At 35.6% G+C, this 25,972-nt stretch overlaps 1 protein-coding gene across 1 annotated transcript in view; it reads right to left on the bottom strand.

Annotated features, from left to right (window-relative positions):
* LOC110440516 (ski oncogene-like) overlaps nucleotides 1–10,699 on the bottom strand; it is a 44,088-nt gene extending 33,389 nt beyond the window's left edge. The window contains exon 1 of the mRNA XM_021483641.1: nucleotides 9,268–10,699. Coding sequence (XP_021339316.1) covers nucleotides 9,268–10,173 — 906 coding nt within the window. The 5' untranslated portion in view covers nucleotides 10,174–10,699. The remainder of the gene's footprint in view (nucleotides 1–9,267) is intronic.
* Nucleotides 10,700–25,972: the final 15,273 nt, after the last annotated feature.

Genomic DNA, 25,972 nt, shown 5'->3' with positions numbered 1-25,972 from the left:
GTTAGAAAATATTGTGATCTGCACGTTTGGTTTGTCTGGGCATGAAGTCTTTGCCAGCTGGCATAATATAATTTCTATACCTATTCACTAAGCAATATTTATGAATTTTACTTATATTTTTTATTTCGAATTCAAAATTTGTTATCTACATTGAAAATGTTATGTTCTGCATAACCAATTTCTTTAAAGTAAATTCTGTCAATCTAAAATCATCTTGTTAATCCAGTGTTTAACCATTGACACCCAAATGAATTAAGTTACTGAAAACAATGTCTGCTAAGATGTGCTATATTAAGTTGCCTAAAATAGACAGTAAAATTCCCATGATAAAACAATGATCCTTACATTATTATGCGACATCCATCTTTAAATCTACCAGAAACAAGCCCTGGGAATTGTATGCAGTAATGTAATGCACATGTCGGTATATATAGAAATTATAAGTACTTTTGACCTCTTGGTGTGATCAAGCAAGCTTCGCCGGCTACCGCCAGTGACTTCAAGACTGCAAGATCAGCATGGCCGAGGATGACCTACGGCAAAGAGCTAATTAATGCGGACAATTTCCTACAAAACCTGCGATTTTAATTTGTGTCAGATTAACGAGTTTTTTTCTGTGACCGAATTTGGAGGACTTATATTCTATTCAATGAAAACCTTCTTTTAAACAAAGGGGCAAGGCTATCTATACCGAGTATGAGCTTACATTACATGGCTCAAAATACAATTGTAAGCAACTGAATTGTGAAATCCAATCCGGGGGAAAAAAGGGATTTGGCAAAATCATCATCCAAACACTTTCAATATCCATTGGGAATTCAAACAGCTTCATAAAATTAAAACCCCTTGTATACATATTTAAAACACCCTGAGCAAGTAAGTACATTGTTTTCATGATAATGCTAATGCCAGTCTGGAACACCTTGATCCCACTTAGCAAGTTGCCAGTGAAAATTAACCTTTTAAGAAATAAGATTACCAGGACATAAAGGATATTGTGGATTAGCTGTAATACCAGCAGGCTGAACTGACCGACATGACAGCCCACAATATGGCACCTTGTTAGGGCAATATATAGCCTAATAGCAGTCCTACCTGCAGTTCTTTGTACTTTTAACCATTATTGTAACTACCTGTATATAATCTTAATCATCCTCAGAAGTTTTTATCTTGTCATTACAATACAATATCAGTGGTCATGTCTTTCCCTTTCCTATATGTATAAGCTAAACAGACGGTTCAATTGCTAAGGTGAAATGCAACAAACTTTTAATATTCTCAAAGTAAAATGTCTACCTTTGCGGAATTCTGATTAACACCTGTGTCCCAAAATGTTACTAACATCATTTATTCAGTCTTTGCGTATTGCAGAGTTATCTGCTCTTGTGAGCAGGTATTGATTGTTAAGTCATTTGTTTATGAGAGTAACGTCATCAATTTTTGAGAAAACAACGTAATTTTCTCACACAAACCAATGACGTAACAATCAATACCTGCTCACAAGAGAAGATAACTCTACATTATCCAAAGATAGAATACCTTGGCAAATTTTCATTACTTAATTCATAGAGAATATATATCTGAAAAATAACAAGGTTTACTAGGGGCAAAACTATGAAAAATGGCCAATTTCACATTTGTAATGAACATGGTGCCAAATTGGTGGCCTCTCAATCTGACATAAAAAGGTATTGAGTCACCAGCTTCCCTAGACTGTGCACTTCCATCTGACCATCATGAGTGATTAATTTAAATAGGCAAAAAACTTGTTTCATAATTGTTGTAAAAGAAAGTTAGAATTTTCTTATAATAACAACATGCTTAATACCAGTTTAACGAAAGAAGTTTTCTTTTTCACAAAATTATGAAGATTTATACATTAAATGATCGTTGTTTAAAATGTACATCATATATCATATATATATTTAGAAAATAAGAATATAGAAAAATATATTAAAATAAATGTCACTACACCAGAATATATATGACTGACTTCTTTAAAGGAAAACTAATGCCATTTTCATTGATCACACAGCTTTATTTTTTAAAGAAATTCAACTTTTGTTTATTTGGTCATTTGTTAAATCGACAACACTCAGGAGCCAGTTATACAAGATATAAATACATTTTCTTCATGTGTTGCCAATTACATTTAAATTTCCTGGCACAAATTCAGATCAACTGACCAGCAAATATCACCCTCAAATGTCATTGGTATTATTCTAAAAATGTGTATTTCAATACCGCAAATCCGCATCAAAATTGTAAGCTGATCATTAAAAATCCAACTAAGTATCACACTGTATTTAAACTATATTCAGTGTACTTTTATACTTGGATTAAAAAATGAAAGTTTCAAAATTTCAAACAAAAGCGGTCATAATACGATAAGATGGTCTAGAATGTCAAAAATGAATGGGTATTTATATACCCATAGTACACATGACTTAACCCATTCACTCCTAAAGCCACATTTGAACCTCACCAAATCAAAGACTGGGCAAGTCCAGTTTAAAAATGTAGGGGTGAATGAGTTAAGGATCCTTGTCCGACTGCAAGCAAAACACAAAAGAGTTCCACTGTAGTTTTCCATCCATACAGTGACCTCCCTTGATTTTGTTTTTGATATATATATGTATGTAACTTTTGTGGGATCTGACCAGGGATCTGCCACTGATTTGGCCGCTGAATCTAAGATCAAATTTATTGTGATCAGTGGTCCATGGGTCTTAATACTTGGCTAGCACCTTTGCCTTTTGAATCTCGAAACAATGTTATAAATTTTATTTTATTTCACCTTGATCATTATTTCATGAAAATTATTTATGTATAGGCTTCTTTTTAGAAATTAATCAATAAAGTTTATGTATGCTAGTGGGCAAACAGTTTCCAATTCATATTTCAGTTTCTAGCAGTAGTACGAGGTTTCTTACTTTGACCATATATATCAAGCCCAAAGCGTGGGGAGGTTACTTAAAAAAAAAAAAAAATCTGAATATGCTTATTTTTTAGCAATTTGTTTTCTCTCGAAAAGTGGGTGCATGGTGGAGGATGAAAGCATTAAAATGTTCAGAAATCGGCACAGGTTAACCACCATCATTACTGATGTGTCGGGATGCATGTGGTTAGTTAACCCTTTCACCACTGTAGACCATAATGCACTCATCCAGATCAATGCATGGTAGAGTCTACTAAAGTTACATAGGGGTGAAAGGGTTAACAATACAGTGCCCTCCTTCCTAACATGTCCAACACATGTTTCACATATTGGTATCTATAGATGTATGTGTATCACATTAATGAGCTCAGACACCTTACTCAATAGGTCAAAGGACCACTCAAGTGGTATAATTATAGCAAATAATTGCATAAGTCTAGCCTCTGACCCCTGCTGACCTTGAAGCCTCAGGCCCCACCTGTCACACAGGTTATAGGTGTCAGGTGGCCTGGTAGTACAGACCATCAGTCAACAGAAGATATTTATAACTAGCTATATATAGACACACAATCCACACATGTGATTTCACATCTTTATTTCTGATGAAGTTTTTAATAGCTATTTACGTTTCAAGCGTATATATAATTTAAAAAAAAGGTATGTTTTAGAACAGATTTTTAAGCATGGAATGCAGTTATACCAAGCCAAACTCTTATTTGCTAGGAATAAAAGAGTACTTTAATTAAAATCATGTTTATTTAAAACTACAAAATCTAACAATAAATAGTAACTTCTATAATACATTAAACTGTTTAGAAGGAACTGTTTGTAATTCAGGACAGTTTATAATAAATACAAACTTTTTTGTGACATCTAAATTTTAGCAGTTTTCACATTTTTCTGAAGCCTCATCAAATATGTAGTCTTAGACCTGCATATATAATTATCACACACAACAACAAAATGAAAATCATACTTGATCTATTCCATTTATATTACATATCTTATTATATATCTGTGTTTTATAAAATGACACAACTCACTGTTTTTGTTACCTAAATCACTGGGGAAAATATAGCACTATTTGTATTGAAATTGGGAACATATCCTTCAGTTTTAGGATATTTTGGGAATATAAGGCACTTTTTAGCTTTGGGAACCTGCCGGTATTCGGTAAAACAAATTAGCAAAAACAATCACTGCTACTGTAGATGTTGTGATGTCCAACTGATGATGGACAAGCTGTTTTTCTCCATGAATTCTTTAGAGTATAAAATATACATATTTTATGAATTTTCAAGGTTTTTGTTGCTCCAGAAATTTCAGCACTTGAAAAGTAACTATTCTGTGTGTCAAATGTATTTATCATATCATTGGTCCTATTCCGTCTTTGCATATTGCAGAGTTGTCTTCTCTTGTGAGCAGGTATTGATTGTTACGTCATCATGAAGTTTGTGTGAGAAAATTACGTTGTTTTCTCAAAAATTGATGACGTTACTCTCACAAAATAATGACGTAACAATCAATACCTGCTCACAAGAGAAGATAACTCTGCAATATACAAAGACGGAATATACATACTGTGATATATATATATATATGTATACACAACAGCAATAATGCTGAATCCACTTCAAATATAAAAAAATAGGATAAACTTTTAACAAAACCATCCATCAGAACAAACTAATAATATGTGTGGCAAACGAAAATAAACTGACGATTATTGGTGATAAGATATAAGGTCAAATTAAACAGCAGTTTCATTTTCTCTTTCTAGCAATGAGAAATTTAGGAAAGGTACAATTTCTGGAATCAAAATAGCTTCATTATAGAGTATCTTAAATCACAACTTTATAAAAACAAAGCATTGAAGTCATATGGTGCTTCTCAAAACATCAGCCTCTTAAACATTAGTGTCACGATATGCATTTTGCATGTGCACCAAAAAAACAAAGGCAATTATATAGGGAACACAGGATCTTAAGTTAATATATATCTCCCCCCTAGTGTGGGACGCAGGTGTTTCTCTGCATTGAAGGCTATTAACAGTCACTAATTTGTAGCGAAACAAGTTTCAAAATCTTTCAGTTTATGAATATTATTTCCAAGGAGTTCATATGTATATAATGTACATATGATCTCTTGAGAAATGCTAAAACCTACAAGGAATGGAATCATTACATTTTGGCTTGAATGTCACAAGTAGGTCATTAATATACAAAAAATAGAAGGCAAGAGGTGGTTTTCAATGATTTTCTGTCATTCTAGTCCAAAAAGGATTTTTTAGGTATATATTTTCTTATTTGTCTTGAATTGGCATTGAAATGGTGTGCAAGCAAATATATGACACAAAGGATATTTCTTTAACTCATTAACCTCTGAAATTTTATAATGAACTACACCAACCTCTGAATTGGAAGAGTTCAAATGTGTCTTCAGGGGTGAATGAGTTAAACATTGAATAAAAATTCAATTGACAAAACCTTTTGTTTTAATACTCAATAAATGTTACACTGGCATGTTATTTATTTTACATTTAAAATAAACAAAGAAGTATGCAGTAAGAATTTACATATATAATGAAATATGTGTGTGTAGACTTTGTGGCAGACAGCAGACTAAACTAACTCAAATATAACTGGACCGACTGATGAGTTCACTATAGCCGGCCCTAGACACAAACACAACATGGGGCATTACAAAATCTGTTTTTAGATTGATCCCAGGTTTGTTTAAAAAAAAAATATATAAATATATAAAATAACATAAATATAAAAGAAGAAAATAAAACTTTATATCACCAAACAAATTCTCACACACACCATTTATTATTATTTTTGATAAATAAAACAATTTAAGAACTAAATGTGATAAATATTCATAGATTTTAATTTTTTTTTTTCCCATTAAGAAACTAACCATACTTTTTAAGGCAAGTTTTTACAAATACAGTAGACAGACAGCTATAGCCACAGGTTTTAACAGACTGTGCTAAGCTTGGCACTGCGCCAAGGCGGTGTACATAGTAATGAATATAGGTTGTAAGCTGACTTACAACTACTAGCTCCTGTTGACAAGCAAGGCTGTCCTTTTTTAATAATCAAGACCAGTTCTCTTGGCTTTTAAAATTTCAAAAGGTAATGACAGGCCTGTAGTCCTTTTTCAAAAACATACACCATGTTCTCCTGCTTTAGAACTATAATGATTACGGTATATACTTTTAATATTTTTTTCTGAAATACATGTATATACAGCAACTGGAATGTTACTTAAAAAAAATATTTCTGCATGGGTATAAGAAAGAAAATCTCACAATAACGCTACAGCTTCTGAAATAAGATTTTGGCTAAAAATGAACACATCACTATATTTAATCCTGATCCCATTTTAGATAGCAATGTACATAACTGATGTGGAGTTTTGAGAAATGTTTTGAGAAATGTACACAAGCTAACCCAGGGTATGTGACAAGTGATAACTTTTTTTGTTTATGTATATCATGTTGTAGTATTGTTTTGAAGCGACTTTTATATCTCGGTCTAAAAAGGGGTGAATTAATTGTCTTTTTTACAAATTCCTTTGTCTGCACTTCTTCGCTTATATATATATTTACTTAATTAACATGTATCAAACTAGCATTTGTATGTTGTTAAATTGGTTCATGTTTGTCAAAGTCTTCTTTTTCATAAACCTGTCCAGCAAGATAAAATTATGCAAACCTGATACCCCAGGCACATACATTTTATAGCATGGTTTGTAAAACACGTTCAACTTTCTAAAATATAGGTTTGCCAAGGAGAATCTCCCTATGGGCCCAGGTACACGAGATATGAAATTGTCTGCACCACACCGTCTGTCAATACTAATACCCCATAATGGATCCAGACTAAATCTAGCTGAACAATGCCACCCCAGACAGATAAGGGACTACACAGAGGTCAGTGTATGTAATCCCCTAGGGACAGCATGGTGGTAGGGGCCAAACAGGGGTCAAACAGTTCAGGGTTATGTAACTCTGATCACTATTATGACATAAACCCCAGGTGACTGAGGCCAAATGATTGGGCAATGTTATATCACTATATCAATTAACAGTTAGGTGAATAATGTCCTCTGGCCTAGATCCTTTACTGGACTGGTGGGTATCATTGCAATAAGTGTGAATACAAGAAAATACATTTGTTATGGTGATGTAATATTGTTTTATCATCAAAAATATTTATTTAAATAGTTTTCAATCCATGTTTTTGACAGCATTGATTTGAAAAGGACTGTTTGAAGTTAATGAACATATTAATTTCAAAATTATCACTTGCATTAAAATTGAAAATGTTGTATCTTTTTGTGTATTTACATTATATTTGTTTATTACAATTTGTGGAGAGGGCCAAAATTATGTTGAAATTACTTGTGCCCAATCAATTTGCTGTACTTTTGACAACAAAATATGTTCAAATAAAAAAATGTGAATTTCACTCTCAACGTTTTTTATAATACTCACTACCAATCTTTTAATTTTGGTAGTGAAAAGATTCACTACCAAATCTTGTAGATATTTTGAGTTGGACAATTCAAATTGAATGTTATCATTTACATTAAATGCCATACACAATACTGTGTATATAACTCACTTCTTACCATATTTAGCTACACAATAAGTCCCCTTAATAATCTTTCATACAAATCTCCTAAAACACATCATAAACACTTTTTTTTTTAAACATGTATTTTAACAATACAATGCGTAGGGTATGCTTCTCAATAAGTCTATAACAGGAAGGGAGAAAATTTTCAATTCTATCTTTTGACACGTTTCATGAAACGGAAAAAGATTTCTTTGCTGGAGATATACTCACTTTCATATGATTTACATTTTTTTATTTATCTTTGATAAAAATCAACAATGGAATATCTGTGATCATAATTTAACCGATTATTAAGGATATTATGTAGTCAAAAGTACACTATATCTATTGTAAATACTATCGTACGTAAGTGCAAATTTGTTGGAAAACCAAAAATAAAGGTATTTTACGTCATAGTACAAAAACATGCATATGATTGTAAGTCATGTTTACACTGAATTTACAGTGTATAATGCATCCTTGTGATATAAGATATGGGTGGACAGATTTTTATTAGCACAAACAACTTGTACGTAAACAAACATGCATCATTGCACACAACAATGTTTTCAAACAATCTATTTTCCTCGATGTGTGGTTTCGTTTATAATGCACTCATTGTAAATAGAGATGAAAAGATTTATAAACGATAGATTTGTTTTGTATCAGATATGATTTTTTTTCAAGATTATTTAAACATGATCATAGAATATTGTACACTAATGCTAATTATAACAATTATGATAAAAGTCATGATAAAAAAAAATATACCTCTATGAAGTTTTCACAAATAGGGGGATTTGTTTTTCTTGTTTAAGCAATATTATTAACCAACATGATTTAAGCAACATTAAAAAAAAACTTTTTTCCATAATTGTATCATTAGTCGTATTTGCAACAAGATATTTTCAATATTCTTTTTCTTTATATTTAAGAATATCCATGAGTATCTGATAATAATAAAACCTTCATTATTGCACACTAAAACCTCTACACTAATACTAAGGGTAAACGAGTTGGCAAACAACAAAAGTCGTTGTCAGCCAGTCCCCAGTCTATGGGTAGACTAGACAGGCCTGTTGTGGCACACCTACACATTCTGATTCCCAAACATAATCTATAAATCTATATCTAAACTAGATATTTTCACTTAGATTAAATAGAAATATTAAAATCCTTTGATGTTTAATTGCAAAATTAATACGCGGAGTATAATTTAATTCATGTGTAACCCCCACCCCGAAAATGGGTCGATCCTTTTCCGGCCGTTAACAAGGTCGCCCAGCCCGTTATGTAACGGGGATCAGAGGGTAATCCGCTCAAGGGGGTTCACCAGTTTCGAGTTGAAGTAAACAACTTCTGCGGTCGATTCCATTTACAGAGTTTAATAGGTTCGCCAGCTTGCAAATACATTTGGCATCGTCTGTATTAGGGATTCACGATATTCAAGCACTTGCCAAAAGTTTTAACATGGGAATACTGTACACATTACATCGGTTAATAATTACTCAGGTAAATGAACTTGGGATACATGAACAAAACACACATACTAGAACAATGTATTACTACTATCAAATTTTACATTGTTTAGCTACAAGAAGATAATCCACAATCATAATATATATATTTAAGTACAAAAAATAGAATATGTTCAATTATAACATACAATTCATGATTTTGAAAGAAAAACGCTATACCAACCTGCTTTCGCTTGTACTTGTTTCCCGAATCAAACTTGATTTTCATTCGTTCGAGAATATCTTGTAACTTATCCTTCCCGTCTTGATCTTTTGCGAGGAGGAGGTAGGACCTCCAGTTAGCCGAGTCAAACCCCCAATGACAAGTTCTATTTTCTAGGGCTTTGTGAGAATGACACACAAACTTCTGGGTACTAAACGATCCCAAACAATCCACACATTGGATACATTTAGAGTCGCCATTAGTATACAATTCCGGGTTAAAAATGCCTTTGCACTTTCCAAAACACTCGTGATAGACTTTGAAGCTATCGGGCGAAGGGGGCTCGTTGAATTTTTCCGGCGTTCTATGTAGCAAAGCATTACAAAGACGTTCAGCATCGGTCTTAGTTATAAGTCCACAGCTCGGTGCGTTTAGGGGCAAAATCCCCGTCACCTTCAGAATGTGAAGCTGCTCGGCATTGCATCTCGAACAAAAAATATGTAATTCGTCACAAACAGCGTTGATTTGTTGTAAGCTGAACTCACGTAATACAGTATTTAGAATTTGTGGTAAACACAACCTCTTTTCACCTCCTACTAAAAAACAGGCAATTCTCTCATCCTCGAGTAACGTTTCAATTTTTTCACTTTTACTCGGCGTGTCCACAGGAGTGAAAACCGGCATCTGCTGGATAGGGAAAGGGGGAGGGGGTACCCTCAGAGATTCAAAATCCACACCCTTGTCCGATGGAAGTTTCTTTACGAGGGCTTTACGGTATTCCTCAAGCTCAGCCATGTCGGAGGGCGAGAGCAGGCTAGGAAACCCGCCCGGTCCTGGTCCCTGTAAACTCCTCATTGCAGTCGTTTGAAAGTTTTTTAGAACCCGCTGTACATGGGGATTAAGACCCTGATGAGCGAGGTGTTCCATCAAAGCTTATTTTCTGTTCACACAGCATTAAAATCCCACTAGGTTTCTCTCTCTTCGTTCCTTGTTGTCACACATGTAGTCTATGCGCACCAATGTCTCTCGGCCGAATAGTTGGCTGTTCCAACCACTGCGCACACACGGTGTATTATGACCTAATTTAAGTCTCAGGCTTTCACGTTGTCGCGTCTGGTTTTCTTCTATCCTAAATCAAACTCTATATCATGTTAAAGAAGTTTGACGAATGATATACAGCCGTTTTGTGATGTAAATGGACGAAATTAGGAAAATACGGTATGGCCGTATGTTTTGATTAATGTCGCCGTTCTTTTTACCTCCCCCGCACAAGTCTCCTTTAATAAATTTTAAATTGGGAGTCATTAACATTTTATTTTGAGAAGCTGAATGCTTTTTTAACTTTATAAAATACTTATTTCAATGGACAAGGGCTTTACAGTGATTACATGACAAGATAGGTGGACACTTGGGCGAAAAAAATAGGAGGGCATGTTGGTCGATGTGTCTGGCGGCAGGCAAATGAACATTCAGTCGTCTAGCCTAAAGTGACGTCATGTCGTCTACCGTACTTATTGATAAAGAGCCGACTATAGCCTATTTCATAAAAGTACTCGGACAACGCGGACCGCAGCGATTCTCTCCCTTGTCTAGGTAACTAAGGCTGATCTGTAACAAACGAAAATATGTCTCTAAATAGAAACGTTACGTGCATTAGATTTTTGCATTTTCTTTGTAAAAAAATAAAGAAACATGAAAAAATGATAAAAGCCGTATACTCTATATTATAAACCATTGTCTTTAATACCGTTTTTAGAAATACTCTCTGTCGTAACTTTTAGGTTTATTTCTACCACGTCTACGATGTAACAACTGTCAAATAATAGCCATCCACGTGTAGTGCTATTCCTAAATCCCCTCCCCCCCCCCCCCCTTTTTTTTTTATTAAAGGCAAAAATTCGAGTCATGGAACTGGTTTGTTTTGTCGAGTGAGGGTAGCGCCCTTTTTAGTTTATATTTGAAGATTTTCTAACGAGCAAACAAAAAGGTTTCTATTTAATCTCTAGATCTATTAAAAATCTGTCAAGTTGACGATCAGAATTTTCCAGCGAACTTCCTACGAAGGTAACTTGAAATAGGTTATTGTCTGCCATGTGTCAATTTTATGAATTGACGAGTGATAAAATCATATTACAAATGACACATTTACTATATCTATGCTGATTATTGTCAAATGATCAAAAGGGCCTGATACTGCTAGCTTAAATTATATGCCCTAATATGTTAACAACATAAATTTATTGTAATATATTTGTATAATAATTTTGATAATTGATGTTTAATTGATGATTGTATTGTGATGCTCTATCATTATAATCTTCATTCTGGAGGAAATAAAGGAGTATATAGTTATTTATGTACACATTAAAATAACGATACCTTTGTACTCTTTCAATGTCCATGTATGTATATATATGTTAATTCATTCTTATATGTAACTATTCTGTTTATGTAATCTTCATTTTGGAGGAAATAAAGGGAATAAATAAATACCCAAAATTGAAGGCGAATTGTGCCTATCTGTTAATATAAACTTTATATAGTTCTTTTTCTTTTTCTTTTACAGCTTAATATGAAGCAATACACAATTGTTAAAATTAGATTTGGAAAAAAGTTTTACATCTTATTATAGATCCATCTCCAGTTAAAGAAATACTTATGAGATTTGAGGACCACATGAATTATGACTTATAATATCCGAGAAAGAAATATGCAGCAATGCATTGTGTAAATGATTAAAAAACGGAAAATAGGGGAGGGTAGGATAGGAAAGAGAAGGGAAAGAGAGTGCTCAGATAAAACCTGTGATGAATAATGGTAAACAGCTAAGTACATGGAGAATGTCACTGAAAAAAACAGGTATATATTGAAGTAGAAGAAAAACTTGAATTCAAATCTTCGAGAGGTGGTAATGAAATTTTGAGTACAGGAGAAAATGCATTTCTTCATCCAACAACTCATCAACGCCAAACAGTAGTCATCGAATTGAAATTGGATGATTTGCCTTGTGGTGGATTTTTACAAGCCATATAAGAACTCCTCTCAACTTAATCAGGGTAAAGGGACACCACAGGTATCTTCATCTGATTTGTCAAAATGTGAAAATATGAAAATGTGAAAATATGTGAAAATGTGAAAATGTGTGAAAATGTGAAAATTTGAAATAGACTTCTCTACCCTACTATGTTGTCGGGTAGGGTAGACTATTTCATATTTGCACATATTTACATATCAGATAAATAATGCCTTACTGTAGGGTCACGCTCATGCAGTGGGCACGAACACGTTTCTTTTGACCTTATTTCTCATATATTTACGATAAGTCAACAAAGCTAGGATAACCGTTTCAAAGTTTTTCAAGATTGAAAAAAACAAAACAGGACAAATTCCCACAGGATTAGAAACTACAAAAACGCACAGCTTATACTAAAATTAGGTCAAAGGCATCACGTGACAGATGTCTGCACGTGCAAAGGTACAACTTAATAGAAATGGATTATCTAGGTCATGTTGCATAATATATGTTTATAAGAAACACATATTTTCGTTAAATTTTAAGTAGTAGAATAGATATAATCAACATACTGTCGGTACCTGATAAATAGTAATCCATAATATCGGGGTTGAAACAGAATCACACTTTCCCGTACATAATTTTTACATTCACACAATCCCAGGCAGCCACACACACACACTCGTGACCGGGCATAAACATATATAAAATCCCAGGCATAAATATTATCACAATTCTCGAAATTTCAAAATTATGACAAACCCAGGTACGTGCATAAACACAATTTTAATATAACCATATACTCACAGGCATCACTGACCCCGGGCATAAATATGGTCACCCCTCCATGGCATAAACACACAATGTAGTAACCCAATTCATGGCGAAATGTTACCGTACAATTCCGGGAATTTATATATTAACCTTGTAGTTTTGTTATCACTACCCCAGTTCTCGTTGTGAGGACGTGACATTACTTGGTTTCGCCATAGATTTACATGGCGGGTGTCATCGATGAAGCAGAAGACGCTAACCCTTCCGGAACACATGGTCTAAATCTCCCTGTATCAAATGTCATCATGTGAATCTTAATTTTGTTCATATTTGCCCTAGTTTTGTCGATTTTGTGTTAGAATCATGATTTTGTTGTATTTCGGTATTTTCTTGTTGTGTTTTTACGCCATCCTGTGTATAAATATCATCTCGATATTTCCGGATTTCAAAATTATCACAAACCTCCGGGAATAATAATAATCCCACAATCCCAAACATTTTACATATAACTATAAAATCACTGTCGTCATTTAATCCCGGGCATAAATATCACCGCCAAATTCTGGGTATTAATGCCATCGCAGTATCGGACAACCACACAATATTCCCAGAATCATAGGTACTTGTCCACATCCCTAGCCTCTTGCTTCTAGCCAGACAAATTAAAGTACCATTTAAAAGAAGACTTTAATAAACTGTGTCAAATATGTGTGTTGCCCATAATATGTATTTTTTATATGTATGCCAAAACCTTTTAACGTGATGAAGAATTGACACTCATTGTCTGATTCCTTTAAACGATTTTGGACATCTTTTAATAGGTAAGGTGCGAACAAATTGATTCATCAAAATAAACACATGAACTCATTTGAATTTATCCGTAGAAAAGAACACCTTCTCCCTTTTCTGGACACTTGAAATCATTTTAAGGAAAGATGCTCTTGACAAAATTTCAATCTCAGCTCTTAAATAGATATATGAGCAAAGGGCTGACAGTATATAATAATTATGAACGAAAGAAAATCCGGAAATCAAACAAAGAATTGAGCAAGGAAACTTCTGTAGCCCAATCGGTTAGAGCGATAGTTTTCCAGCATGGAATCAAAGGTTCGAATCTGGGTCTAGCACCGCATTCTTTTATATTTTGTTTACTGCATTTTTATTATTTCTCATAAAGGTATGTTTTTTTCCTTTCAGAAATAATTGCAAAGCTATAATCATGCGGGGAAAACAGTTTCCAATCCTTATTTCCAGTTTGTGGTAGTGGTACGGGGATCCCCTTTGAAGTACTTACAATTAATTTATCAGTGAAGTCTATTTATTAAAGCAGGGACTTTTCTATTCATATAAGCTCTGCGCTTGGTCCCAATATGAAACGCGAGATTAAGGATCCTCTTACCACTGCAAAAAAGGTTAATTACGCATATAGGAAACCGTTTTATTTTTCTGACATGACAATACCTTTGATGAATCATTTCTGAAAAGAAAGCCATACCTTCTGGGACTTTTATGCAAAACAATAAAGATGAAATAAAAAAAATATAGTCAACAGTAGTGTTCTGGGTGTAAAACGTTAAGCGGGCTTGACCCGGATTTGAACCCTGAACGTCAGGTTGTTATACTATCGCTCTAACCGACTGAGCCACCCGGTCAACGAGGACACACTGCCCCGACTAGGGCAAAACATGAACAATATCGAAACCAACGAAAAAAAAGTACAAAAAGAATAAGACCAGGTATTCCACAAGGGTATGCGTCTTCTGGTTCATTGAAAACAATCGCCATGTAAATATAAGTCCAAGTAATTTCACTTTCTCAAACGGAAAAACAGGGTAGTGACAGCGAAATGATAAAGCACACTCATGAGAATGATCAAAACGTCAACATTTATTTACATTTCTACTGAATTTGGACTCAATATACCTACTAAACATTTTAAAGGTTATTTTTCAATGAACTTTTCAGTTGGCGTATGAATACATCTGCATATTATCAACCTGATTACTCTGTTATTACGCGAAGCGCTGGAAGTGGTTTCATTAATAGATTGTTATTTTTTTGTAAGAAGTTTTTAATTGAAATAAAGAAAACTAATTTACATCTTAATTTGTTTTTTCTTTGTAATCAATGAAAACAATCTATTCATATAACCAGGACGATGTCTAACAGTGAGTGATGACATCACAAGCTGCGGTACCTTCTGTGGTGTTTGACTTGCACAAGACCGATATTTTAAAAGTTATCAAAAGATATCAATATGACACTGAATGTAAATATGAGGATTGAATCCTGTTTTGTTGAGGTTTACGGGGTATAAACCTCATGCAATGAGTCTTGAGACAAATTCAATATGAACTGCGAAGAAACAGTTCATATTGAATTTGTCTCAAGTCCCATTGATGTTTATACCCCATAAACCCCAACAAAACAGGATTCAATCCTTAATCGAATTGCAAAAGGAAAATAGAATATTCCTATGAGGTCACGATGGCGACCATGACACATACCCATATAGCACAGACCTTACACAGGGGTGTTTACCAGAGTTTGCAATACCGACTTGTTCAAAGCGTTCATATCAACTAAAACATGGACTTTCCATGGAGGTTTCTTTCAGGAAGTTGCTAACAAGAAACACAGATAATAAGACACTACATGGGAATTTACCAGTTGTTTGTTGTACTCAGAGACTATATACTACTTTATTTGTCCCTTTTGTACTGTTGTAACATACGTCCACAGTCACAAATAACATGGGCCTTATAATATGAGTACATCCTGGGACGGCATCCGCGATACTCCAGGGGTTACGCTATCTTTCTATCTCTGCACCCCTGGGATATGCTACGACAAATGCGAAGTCTCAGTGTGCGGCTCCTTGTTCTTTTGATGTACATCAAAAGATTGACTGACTTTAAAGCCGGGTCTGGCTCTTCTGTTATCTTCAAAGGACAGATATTAGTCTAGCGGTCACAAAAAGGATATTGAACTTTACCTTTTAATAGTAGCGTTCTTGCCTCTCCAACCTAAGGTGTTCCAGAGATGGCTCCGAATATCATTACTTTCGTGGTAGATTTTGACTGCTGAGGACGTGATATTAGTTGGATTTGACCTATATTTACATAGCGGGTGTCATCGATGAAGCAGGAGACGCTTGCCCTTCCGGAACACATGGTCCTATTCTCCTGGCACTTTTTCAGAAGCTTTCCTTTATTAACTTCTGACTTAGTTTAAGTTTAAGTTCGATTTACGGTGTTTTCACACTACATTTTGCTTCATGTTTTTGATACTGTTAACATGTATACGTGTCGCTTAATTATATTTGATGTCATATACGGAGTTAATATATATGTCTTGTTACATATCACCCATGTTAGGTATATGTTAAGTCCAAGGCATTTTCACAATCCAAGGATTCCACTCTTGATAACACATATGTTCTTTTCAAAAAAGATATGTGTATCAAAAGCTAATTTCAAAAGTGATTCCCGCCCGGTAAATTTCTATTAATAATCATTGTGTAAGGTCCATGATTACATTTGTGGACATCTGGTATTATACTAAAACAAACCTTCAGTACTCCATGTCAGGTGTTGTTGCAAGATTATTATCAACTTGTGGTTAACAATTTCGTCTATGCTCGCATGGAATATAAGTATTTCAAGACTTCTCGCTAACTTGAAAATATTCCTACATCTTATGTCCTCAATGTTTATACCAGTGGATGCTTGGCGAAAGAATATCATATACTTTTTGGCCACTATTCATGAAATCGTTCTCATGCTCAAGTATTGATTCTGTGCTCGAACCTGCCAAAAAATCAAAACGTCAAACGTAAACATTGAAAACAGTTTTCCGGCTTTACGTCTCTTCAATGTTTTCAAAATCATTGACAAAATCAGATATTTTCAATTAATTCAAAAAGTTAACAGGAAATTCAGCTTAAGCAAAGAGTCACTTATTAAGCATGATACGTGATACAGGCCCCATTTCGTAATTATAGAATATAACTAATCTGTAAAAGTATATAACAATAATATTTATAAACTTTGGTAATCAACCTCCCCATCAGATCTGAATTCTGTCTGTGGACGTGTTGTACAATAATATTTATAAACTTTGGTAATCAACCTCCCCCATCAGATCTGAATTCTGTCTGTGGACGTGTTGTACAATAATATTTATAAACTTTGGTAATCAACCTCCCCCATCAGACCTGAATTCTGTCTGTGGACGTGTTGTACAATAATATTTATAAACTTTGGTAATCAACCTCCCCCATCAGATCTGAATTCTGTCTGTGGACGTGTTGTACAATAATATTTATAAACTTTGGTAATCAACCTCCCCCATCAGATCTGAATTCTGTCTGTGGACGTGTTGTACAATAATATTTATAAACTTTGGTAATCAACCTCCCCCATCAGATCTGAATTCTGTCTGTGGACGTGTTGTACAATAATATTTATAAACTTTGGTAATCAACCTCCCCCATCAGATCTGAATTCTGTCTGTGGACGTGTTGTACAATAATATTTATAAACTTTGGTAATCAACCTCCCCCATCAGATCTGAATTCTGTCTGTGGACGTGTTGTACAATAATATTTATAAACTTTGGTAATCAACCTCCCCCATCAGATCTGAATTCTGTCTGTGGACGTGTTGTACAATAATATTTATAAACTTTGGTAATCAACCTCCCCCATCAGATCTGAATTCTGTCTGTGGACGTGTTGTACAATAATATTTATAAACTTTGGTAATCAACCTCCCCCATCAGATCTGAATTCTGTCTGTGGACGTGTTGTACAATAATATTTATAAACTTTGGTAATCAACCTCCCCCATCAGATCTGAATTCTGTCTGTGGACGTGTTGTACAATAATATTTATAAACTTTGGTAATCAACCTCCCCCATCAGATCTGAATTCTGTCTGTGGACGTGTTGTACAATAATATTTATAAACTTTGGTAATCAACCTCCCCCATCAGATCTGAATTCTGTCTGTGGACGTGTTGTACAATAATATTTATAAACTTTGGTAATCAACCTCCCCCATCAGATCTGAATTCTGTCTGTGGACGTGTTGTACAATAATATTTATAAACTTTGGTAATCAACCTCCCCCATCAGATCTGAATTCTGTCTGTGGACGTGTTGTACAATAATATTTATAAACTTTGGTAATCAACCTCCCCCATCAGATCTGAATTCTGTCTGTGGACGTGTTGTACAATAATATTTATAAACTTTGGTAATCAACCTCCCCCATCAGATCTGAATTCTGTCTGTGGACGTGTTGTACAATAATATTTATAAACTTTGGTAATCAACCTCCCCCATCAGATCTGAATTCTGTCTGTGGACGTGTTGTACAATAATATTTATAAACTTTGGTAATCAACCTCCCCATCAGACCTGAATTCTGTCTGTGGACGTGTTGTACAATAATATTTATATACTTTGGTAATCAACTCCCCCATCAGATCTGAATTCTGTCTGTGGACGTGTTGTACAATAATATTTATAAACTTTGGTAATCAACCTCCCCCATCAGACCTGAATTCTGTCTGTGGACGTGTTGTACAATAATATTTATAAACTTTGGTAATCAACCTCCCCATCAGATCTGAATTCTGTCTATGGATGTGTTGTACAATAATATTTATAATCGTTGGTAAGCAATCTCCCGCATCAGATCAGAATTTTGTCTGTGGACGTGTTGTACAATAATATTTGAAATCTTTGTTAATCAACCTTCCGCATCAGGTCTCAGCGTTTACTGTGAACGTGACGTAGACGAGTATTTATTAACTTTACTTTGCAACCCACCGCATCAGGTCCAAGCCTTGTCTTTGGACGTATTGAATGAGAGTTTGTTGTTATAAACTTTGCTTAGAAATTTTCCGCATCTGGTCCAACTTTGGTTTTGCTTTGCTTGTGGAGTGCAGTAGTTTTCTAAAAAATTTGGTTAACATTAGGTCCAAGTTTTGTCTGCGGGCGTGTTATAAAATAGTAACTATAGGCTTTGGTTGGCAATCTCCTATATCAGGTCCAACGCGAAGTACAATAGAAAAGGTCCATGTTCATTATTACAAACCTGTGGCTACCATATCCCCTTGGTAAGTCTATGTCATGTCTTGTTTAGGAGGTCATATGTAGGCCCGGTACAAGAGTACACATAGCAATGGAGCGGTATGTCATCAATCATGGCGGTGTCGTCTGTCCTCAGACGCCAGGTGAGCGGGGATTAGTGGACATGGCTCGTTACCTATAGGCTCCTGTCGTGCCATACTTTTCCACGTGTGAAAAGTGTTGTTAGATTTAACCCAAGTGAAATTCAATTCATTGTACGACTTCTTCTTAAAACAATTACGAAATATCCGATTCGGAATTTCCTTATGTTTGTTACAGAACATGACAATAGTGTCAGACCTCCTATCATAAAATAATTAATGGAATATGATTTTTAAAATTGTCCATCAAGCTGGGTAGCTCTATTTGAAAAGGTTCGGTATATTGGGCCTTTGATGAGTCTCTTTGCCCTTTGTTACTAAACATGTCTAGCTACTATTGTCAACACTATTGTCTAATCCAAAATCTTCCCCATTGAAAGGCTTTTGTTTTATCGACGGTTACTGTGTCGTAAACTACCATATTAGCATTATCAACTTGCTACTAAGTTATTGAAACATTGAAAAATTGTTCTAAGCGAAAACAAAAATAGACCTTTAACGGAATTTGTTGTATATGTTGGTTCCTCGTACTCATAAATATTTTACTTGGACTTAAAGAAAGTCAGTCTTGGGCAGAACGTATTTCATGCGAGAAAACGAAATGCGGTTGGTATTTTTTTAGACCTAATTAGCGACGACGGTATCGAACCGGCCTCTAATGATTTTAGCATAGATCGTATCGAATGCACCGATTAACTCGGGGTTTTGTACAAATGTATTTGATTTTCCAGCGACAACATTCCTGATGTCACGTCTGCTATGGAGACAATACAGTGTGTTTTGTCGTACGTCTATTGGAACGCGTCTCGCCCCAGTGATCGACTGTCTAAGTGTTAATGTATGTCGTCCCGCTTGTTGATTTAACCTGAGCACGTACCTGTGTATGTTACCTGTGTATTTACATACTGCCTAACGAGTCACTCTGTTTTTAGAAGCGGAGATTTAAACTAGCAAGTCTATAAATATGACAAACCATTGAAAAACGTGTTCCGACTAACTCTGTCGCTAAGGCCCTGATTGGTTAATAATTAAAACGTGTTACCATTCTTCGGCATGCGATTGGTCAAAAACTGTGTCGTTCCGTTCGAGTGCTCGCTGACGCGGGTTGCGCTCGAGTCAATGAAACCACGTGACCTACTCGATCGATAAAGTATCTAGTGTCGTAACAGTCAGACGTTATCCGTACACGGCGTACTTACAACCTGGCACGGAAACTGCTGGCTTGTAGATCGATAGTCCAACAGTTTTAAATCGATGACTGCACTCATGTCTTTTAACAGAATTATAACTCACTACATCTGTTAAATAAGAAGAAGAAAAAAGAAATACACTGGCCATCTGTATTATAAAACTCTAGCAGTAAATTATAAAGCTAACCAGAATAGGTGGTCAGTCAAAAGACCAGACACATCATTGTAGCCTAGCAGTAAATACCGCGTGGTGCTCAGTACGACCAGACTCACATCCTTGACGCAAACAAGCAAATACGTGTGGTCAACCCGTACAAGCTGAGTCACGTCGGTCGAAATAACAAATGAAATACTGGTTACTTAGAACGACCAGGGTCACACTGTTTAAACTAACCAACAACTACTCTGTGATGGTTATCTAGTTCGGCCACAGTCGCATCGTTAAAACTAACAGCAAAACCTTTGTGGTGGTCATCTAGTTTGACCATAGTCACAACGTTAAAGCTCACCAGTAAAAACTGTGTGGTGTATGGTCAGCTAGTAAAGTCAAACGGATCGTTAAAGCTAACACCAACAACTGTGTAGTGGTCATCTAGTTTGACCATAGTCACAACGTTAAAGCTCACCAGCAAAAACACTGTGTGGTGGTCATCTAGTTTCACCATAGTAACACCGTTATAAAGCTGACCAGTAAACACTGTGTGGTGCATGGTCAGCTAGTAAAGTCAAACGCATCGTTAAAGCTAACAGCAAAACCTGTGTGGTAGTCATCTAGTTTGGCCATAGTCACACCGTTTAAGCTGACCAGTAGAAAACAGTGGTGGTCATCTAGTACAGATATAGTCTCATCGTTAGGGCTTACAGTACACACTTATTAAGGCCAACAGTAAAAACTGCCTCAGTCAACTTACACCTGGAATTTTTGAGTTTGAAAGTCTGATAAATGACATTTTGGTCCTCATAGAAGTTCAACCGTTTATAACCGAATGTAGGGGGTGGAAGGTTTCGAACCCAGACCGAGACCGTAAAAATCCTACCAAATGCTAGGGACGTCTTCAGAATAATACTTTTTCAATCTATATATTGCAGAGTGATAACCATAATGAATTAGGGATAGTACAAACAGAAACAACTCGTTGAAATTGGATATCGATTTATTTACACATATCGATACATTGATACAATATTGCGATACACTCACAGAAACTGCATATTACAAAGTTGAAATTAAACAACTTGTCAAAACTGGAAAAAAATCGATTTATTTACACATATCGATACATTGATAAAGTATTGTGAAACACACAAACACGTGTATTACATTCTACGCTATACCCTATACGATCGTTAACCCTGCCAATAAGTAGTACAAAGTACAGTGCGCCGACACCTCCTTCAGTAGTACTGATGTGTTTACTGAACCTACCAGTCTAAACACATGGGGGAGGGAGTCTGCCATCACACTGCTGCAAAACCCTTAGTGTAACAAGGTAGCTTGATAGTAACGCACAGCCAGTTCGATTCTTATCGCACACTACTATGCCAAAACATGCCCAGCTATTATTATGCAATGCACGTGCAATTCCGGCACGTGTAAGCTATCTATAGAACAGGGAGATTGATGTCATAGAAATAATGGCGTATTTAGGGTATTTCGCCAGAAGATTTTTAACGAGGTGGTCCAGCAAATTTTTTAAGAAAATTAGAATTGGAAACCAAATAGGATTGGTAAGTTGGTCAAAATTGATACTTTATTTTACCGAAAACGTGGGTGGATTAAAAAATGCCAGACACCTTTCCTTTTTAAAAGTTTCACCAATTATCCGAAGAATCAGTCAGTACACTTGTCCTGAGCAAGCCTTAAGGAGGAAAACAAAAAGCTTGTTATCAACCATCAATATCTCCCCAGAGGCTACGCTGGGCTATATTGTTAATAGCCATTCACAGAATCATCTAAAACATATTTTCATACTAACTGGTTTATGACTAAAATATAAAGATTTTAAATAGCTCATTTAAAATGCATTCTACCTGAAATAAAAATGTAACAACGTTAAATACATGTAAAAATGTATAAACAAAATCGAAATAAAAAATCTATATATAAATTTCTGTTGTTGACTTTTTCTCTAACATGAAATATCAATTGACAAAAATGTCACATTTGCTGGATGGATTAATCTTTGATACAAGGCTAATATTGATTATGCCTTCGATCTTAGTACCATCATCCGTCCCAGTTGACAAGCGCTCCTACACTCATATGAGCGATGTTCAACTCGCACAAAGGATGTCTTAGTACAATCATTCTAAATATTTGCACGGACGTATACAAATATAGTGCGACGATCAAGCCATATTTGAAGGGCAACGAATGTAGCCCCATCGTTGAAAACGCACTGCTTCTCTCAGTATACACATCCCATGAATAAGTCATGACAAAACGAAAAGAGCTATTCGAGACACCTTGCGAATAAAACAAGTATAGTAGTCCGATATATTGGAGAGGATCATAGAAATCGCGCTGCAGCGTTACGGTAAAATTGACAGGCTTTGAACATTGGTTTAGCTGCTCTATCAAGTTAGTCATCCTCGATACTCTAGGAACTATGCTCACTTACGCTCTCTGCACCCCTGGACTATGTCATGACAAAACGACAGGGTCTTTTCGAGACACCTAGTGCATATAAACGTATATATACTTTTCTGATATCGAAGATTAAGATCAAACGAATCGCGCTAAAGTGAACGGTAAAATTGACAGGCTTTGAAGACGGACGTAGCTCCTCTGTCAGGTACGTCGTCCTCGTTACCCTAGGAGTTACGTTACCGTTTTGCTCTCTGCACCCCTGGGATATGTCATGACAAAATTGAAGGCACGGGGCTAGCAATTTGAGTGGTCCCAGGCAAAAACATGACCTATCGCTAGGCTGATACCTGACCTTTGAACATTACAAAGGAGCGACACTCGACTAAAAATCCAGTCTATTGTAACGTTACGTTGCTGCGGGATTCTTTGCTGTTCTTGTACCATCTGCAAGGTTGCGCACACTGAGACTTCAATTTTGTCATGTCATATTCAAGGTGTGCAGAGAACGTGACCCATGGAGTATTGAGGATGCAGGGTAGAAGATTCTATGAAAGAGTAGAAAAACAAATTGAATACTTTAACTCTATGATTTATTGGCACGTTCAACTTGGTTGTACATATATAGCCACTTATTGCACATTTACGTGCGTCCAAGTAAAAATATGAATTCTGTAATCTTCAAATGACATATATCAATCAATTGATCAATCAGGTTTTATTCATAAAACCAATCCATAGCTTAACACGAGTCTTTGTCATGGCATATTCGTGGTGTGCAAAGAAGCTTTGTGTACCTAGAGCGCAACCTTGGATTTCGAGAATGATGTTCCCCCTAACAGAGTCCTATCTATACAGCCGTAGTAATCTATGTGTATATATATATTCGGCCTCTGATGTAAGGTGGCAGGTGTACCTGCTCAACTTCGTGCATTTATATATAAATGTACACACAATTTATTGTGCGAGTCCAACGGCAATATATGTCTCGGAAAATATATAACACGACACTCCATTGTCGAAAAAAAACTCTTGCAATAAACGTGGATGTATTAGCATTTTTATTGTGACTCCGTTATTTATTACTGTGACCTAAATATATAGTTTGCGAATTACGGTCACGTATGCAATATATATGTACTTACTAGTTTACTTTAATCATTAGAACAACTTACAAAAAGCCATATAGGGATTGCAAAAGATTACTGGAAGCATACTATCTATAATAGATAGACTACGGTGACAATCTAGATTGCTAGATTACAAACAATTCAAGATAGTATTTTATGGAAATAATGCAAATCTTTCCTATATTGTTTATTAATGTTTCTTGTTTACTTGAACCGTAATAACCACTATTGACAGTTTACGAAAATTGTAGATTTTACTAGTACCATACAGACGGACTATGGATATTGCTAGTTTACTAAACAATATAAAAACATTCGATTTTTTGTCTAAGTATAATTGTAGTTTACATGCTTATGTAGACTGTTTCATATTGTCTTTGGATATAACTGGTATAAACCAGACCAGTAAGAGAATTACAAGTTTACTTGAATAGTAAAAATCATTCAGGGAGATTTCCGGCTAACATATCATCGCAATTCCAGGATTTACACTCTCCTACACTCTCTGCATTCCTGGAATATGTCAAAGCAAAATCAAAAGCTCAGTATTCACCACCTTGTGGACGAGACAAGAAGACTAGTTTTATCCTTTGATGTACATCAAAAGAATCTTGCGGTCTCGTAACGGTACTTTAACTGGCTTTCAAGTTGAGTGTCGCTCCAATGTTATCGTCAAAAGGCAGGTATCAGCCTAGCGATTGGTTAGGTATTTTAACCTGAAACAAATCAAATAGCTAGCCGTGTGCCTTGACATTTGCTAGAGTATATTCCAGGGGTGCAGAGAGCGAAGGTGAGCATAACCCATTGAGTATCGGGGATGAAAATACAAGAGGTTACATTTTCCTACGTCCTCTGCACCCCTGGAAATACATCATTATAAAATCGAAGGATCAGTGTGCACCATCTTGTGGATGGTACAAGTAAACTAGTTGGATACTCTGATGTACATCAAAAGGATCGCTCGGCAACTTAACGGTAAAATTGACTGGCTTTGAAGTCGAGTGTCGCTCCTCTGTAACATTCAAAGGACAGGTATTAGCCTAGCAATTGGTCAGTTTGTTTACCTTCATTAATCAAATAGCAAACCTCGTGCCTTCGATTTTGTCATGACATATTTCAGGGATGGAAAGAACGTAATTTCAATATCGACACACCTGGAATTAAGATGATACGGGTTACTTGAATTATATAAATCATTCCATATTGTACTAGCACCAAGGATACAGTCATCCTCGATACTCCAGGGGTTACGCTCACTTACGTTCTCTGCACCCCGGAAAATGCTAATTGAAGACACGCTCTTTGATCTAGGAATCAAACTAGTCTTCTTGTTTGATCCAGAAGGTGGTACACACTGAGCCTTCGATTTTACTATGATATTCCAGGGGTGAAGAGAGCGTAAGAGAGCTTAACATCTGGAGTATCGAGGATGAGATAAAGTGTGTGGAAATTACTTATTTCTCAATTCCATATTTTTCTACGGATAGTATGTGTCTTCGAAACAATCTGCTAATCTTCCTCTCAAGGACCCCTGTCTTGGTGACCTCGTACAGTGCGAGAGGCAAGACGATGAAGAATCCCGTGCTGTTAGATTCACTTTGATTCGCAGTCCGGTTTTGCCTATCTCACTCAAGCCCTCTTCCATCTGGAAATACAATTGTTTGATACTCTTGCCACCATTCAGGCTGGCATCATACCTCTTTCTTAAACACTTGACTGTATTGTCCACCATCGATGGTATCTCTGTTTGCTGTAACGAAAGCTTTAACTTCTTTGTCCAGACTCCTTGATT

Source organism: Mizuhopecten yessoensis, unplaced genomic scaffold (genome assembly GCF_002113885.1).
Source record: "Mizuhopecten yessoensis strain PY_sf001 unplaced genomic scaffold, ASM211388v2 scaffold11183, whole genome shotgun sequence".
Taxonomy (NCBI): Eukaryota; Metazoa; Mollusca; class Bivalvia; order Pectinida; family Pectinidae; genus Mizuhopecten; species Mizuhopecten yessoensis.
Note: the sequence above shows the minus strand (reverse complement) of the source record. Positions and strands in the feature narration are given on the sequence as shown.